Genomic DNA, 3,672 nt, shown 5'->3' on the forward strand with positions numbered 1-3,672 from the left:
GCTCTTCCCAAAACAGCAGACACAAGGGCACTCATTGTAAAAAAAACAAACACAGAGGCAGACTGAGCCAAGAGGAGACAAGAAGCAGCATCTTGGCAGAGAACAAGGGATGACGAACAGTAAAGGCCTTGACAGCAAAGATGAGCAGTTTATGTTGGAGCAACAGCTAGCTAACAAAAGGACAATAAAAGAGGAACGTGGTCAAAGCAACCAGATAAAGAACTGCAGTCTTGTTTGGGGCAGATGACTGCAGCAGTTCCAGACATGCCGTGCTCAGGTCAACTTAGAGCCTGCTCAGTTTATACTAAGTCAACCTATTTACTCCTCAATTCAAGCATAGATGTTTGGATGCAAAAGAGCTCAGAAAGATTCACATCATCTCATGCTCAGTGGTACCAGATGTTCATAAAATGTAACAGTATCTCAGGCTGAACAATCTTTTCTAACTGGAATTCCTCCTTTTTCAAATTCAAAGTTATTCTTTAAGTTTCTTTTCCAAAGGAAGAGAAGCTAAAGTACAGACAACAAAAAGTTTAACAGTCAGGTTTATCTGAACTAAGTCACATACTGTATTCTCACCATTATCAACTTTTTGCTTCTTTGCAGAGACCTTCTTCTTTCCTGATACATTTTCTTGCTTTATCTCCTGGTGGAGCAGCATTGGCTCTTGCTTTTTGGCAGGAGATACAATAGAATCAGTCTTAGTATCTTGATCATCTGTAACAGACAATTAAGACAATATGCTCTTCTGTATATTCTCATCAACACTTAAATGAGTACATCTGTATCAACCACTGAGGTCCACCCCCAAAAAAAGAGAAACTCATGTATTTTAAATCAGAATACAAAGTTATCCACGTTACACACACACAAACACATACACTTCCTGTTTCAGATGAGACCCCAAAGCAGTAGAAAGGTTTAGCAGAGTCAAGAGCCACAGCACCTAAGAGTATTGACAGACAGGAATCTTATCTACAAGCAGAACACATGGCAATGCAGGTAACAGTTGACCAAATCCAACCCAGGCTTTCCTGGGACAGAGCAGACAGCCCATGTTACCCATACTAGTTTCCCACATGCAGGAAGTATCTTATTCCCCCCACCCATGAACAACTCACTGGGGTATTTTACACCCCACCACCCCCAATAGCTACTGGGACTGTGAGAAGCAGAAAATAAGTGTTTCACATTAGGGAACTGTTCTTTTTAAAAGAAATCTTGTATCTCTTTGCACAGCCTGGCTGCAGAACATTCTTGTCAGGGCTGACACACACAGTTATGGTGTTAGCTCCTGTAATCAAGGATAAGAGTTAGTTGTGGCTGCCCTCAGAACAGTGCCTGCAGACCACATTTTAACCATGCCACAGAGATTTCCAGAGAACACCCACAAACAAGATTTGGTACCCTTTTTTGTTGTTGTTGATAGTGGGTAGGTCTTTTTTCTCCCTTTTTTTTTGGAAAAAAAATTCCACCACATCAAGCAGCAATGTCATTCTTTTTCCTCACTCCCTGTAGCAAATCCCTCATGCCTGCACCTCAAAAGGGTGATCTGCAAATACTTTGGGTTTTCCCTTCTTTCTAAAACTGGGTATTTTTATTTTTTTTTTAACTTCTATTCATATTCAAACCACCACACTGAGACACGTCAGCCTCTGAGGATATGGTCAAGACGGTCACAGGTGATTTCAACTAGTTTTCAATTTGCTCCAGGTTGGATGTTTCAGTTTCAATGGCTGGAATAGTTTTCTTTTAGCATCAGTTCCATTAAATTATAGAGGTGCAGCAGGTGAGAAGCAGCTGCACGTACTTCTTTCCATGAATAAGCCACCAAACACCCCTGTACGTTAAGCCTGCACTTAAACAGTGATTTGTTTTGCACAGTCTGCTATGAAGTTTCCCTAGGTGCCCTTCCTTATCAGAGCAACCACTTTTAGGACTCTGCTTTTTCACAGCTTGACATCAGAATGCACACAGCAAACATCTAATGACTTCTTTTCAGGTCATCAAAATTTTGACAGCTTGAGAACAAAGCATCCAGACCACAGAGCAAAGAAGAGATGCAAGCAACTCTTGTTTCATTCAACCACCTTTAGCAGAAGAAAGCCAGGACAGGAGGAGGAAAACCAGAGCATTGCTGCCAGATGCAAACAGGGAGAAAAATGCAACAGCTCGTTAAAAGGATAAGGTTAGAAGTGAGCTTTGCCCCATAGAGATCAGGCAGAACAGTTGTGAGAGACACTCTGCGGCCTTGCAAAAGCAGAACACGGCTTGGCGTTCTGTGCAGGAAGCATAGGCAACGTCAGATACCCATTCCATTTTTCTGCTTCTTCTGCCCAGGCTTCTTCTTAGATGCTGAGGATTCAGATGGTGGAGTGGGCTGTTTTGTAACAGGGACTGGTTCTACTTTCTTGCCTGAAGACTTGGATCCTTCCGACTCCTTATTTACATGATCATCTTGAACTGCCTTCTGCTTCTTCTCCTTCTTCTTTCGTTCTCTAACACCAGTAGCAGCCTCAGTCGCGCTCGAGGGAACAGGAGTGACGTGCTCTTCATCCGTACTCAGGGCATCAGAGAGCTTAAAGTCCCGAGGTGCACTTTCAGAGTCAGACTCATGGATATTCCCATTCTGAGCTTCCTTCTTCTTGTTCTTCTTCTTCTCCGTTTTCTTTTTATCAGACTTGGTCGGTGGGAATTTTAAGTCCCTTTTTTGTTTTGCAAGGACTTCATCGTATAAAGTTTCTTTCATGAAAAGCCAGAAGGAAAGGAAGATAACTGTGATAACCACAAAAGGAATGAGGATGATGAAGTAGGTAGACTCGTAAAACTCCATTGTGCTTTTTCTTGGCTATTTTTTTAAAAACCTATAGGAGAAAAAAGAAAAAGTTTTGAACAGTTTTTCCTTCACAGTATTTGCCCCACCAACCATAATAATAAAAGAAGCTTTGTCATTGTTTCAGAGAAGCCTAAAAATAGCTTTTAATAAAATCAACAAACTGTATCAATAATAAAACAACTTTTGGAATCATTTATTACTTGCTTCACAGTTGTTATCTAGGATAGAAAAAAGCCACTCTTGGAAGAGAACAGTTCTGCTCCTTCCTTTTCTTCATGTTCTTCCTTCTCCCTTCCCAAGTGAATTACATAAAATTGAAGCTTTTGATTTCAGAAATACATGAGCCAGCACTTTTAGAGGCTGTGAAATAAGGACCAGTAGATGCAGAGCAACATTGTTTTTTGGATTTCCCATAAATCAAACATAACAAATTAAGATTTTTATCTTCTCAAGTGGGAGTTAAATTTCTACTTCCTTTGGTTCCCGGATTTATGACAGCTTCAGAAATGGAATGAGGGAAAGGAGGGAGAGAAAGCCCTAAATTCTAGTTAACCATAAAGAAGCTAGTATTTTCAAAACTGCTTTTGAAGTCTAAAACCCAGCTTTAAACTCATGAAAATTCCACACATTTATAGGAAAACAGGGAGATCTGTTCCTTATTTTGTGCATGTAACAACATACAGCTTCCAGGGCACTAACAGACCAGATGACTTCAGGGTAATTTGCTGAAAACATGATATATGCCCCAAGCATTATATTTATATATACATATATATATATATTTTTAAAGCAGGAGTCAGTTTAAAAAATCAGAATGAAGATAAAAACTTAACTTT

At 40.1% G+C, this 3,672-nt stretch overlaps 1 protein-coding gene across 1 annotated transcript in view; it reads right to left on the minus strand.

The window, feature by feature from the left end:
* The window catches only part of KTN1 (kinectin 1 (kinesin receptor)), a 54,248-nt gene extending 51,415 nt beyond the window's left edge, over positions 1–2,833 (minus strand). The window contains 2 exon segments of the mRNA XM_009996449.1: positions 580–717; positions 2,311–2,833. Coding sequence (XP_009994751.1) covers positions 580–717; positions 2,311–2,833 — 661 coding nt within the window.
* Positions 2,834–3,672: the final 839 nt, after the last annotated feature.

The sequence above is a fragment of the Chaetura pelagica genome, unplaced genomic scaffold, assembly GCF_000747805.2.
Source record: "Chaetura pelagica isolate M959 unplaced genomic scaffold, ChaPel_1.0 scaffold274, whole genome shotgun sequence".
NCBI classification, from domain to species: Eukaryota; Metazoa; Chordata; class Aves; order Apodiformes; family Apodidae; genus Chaetura; species Chaetura pelagica.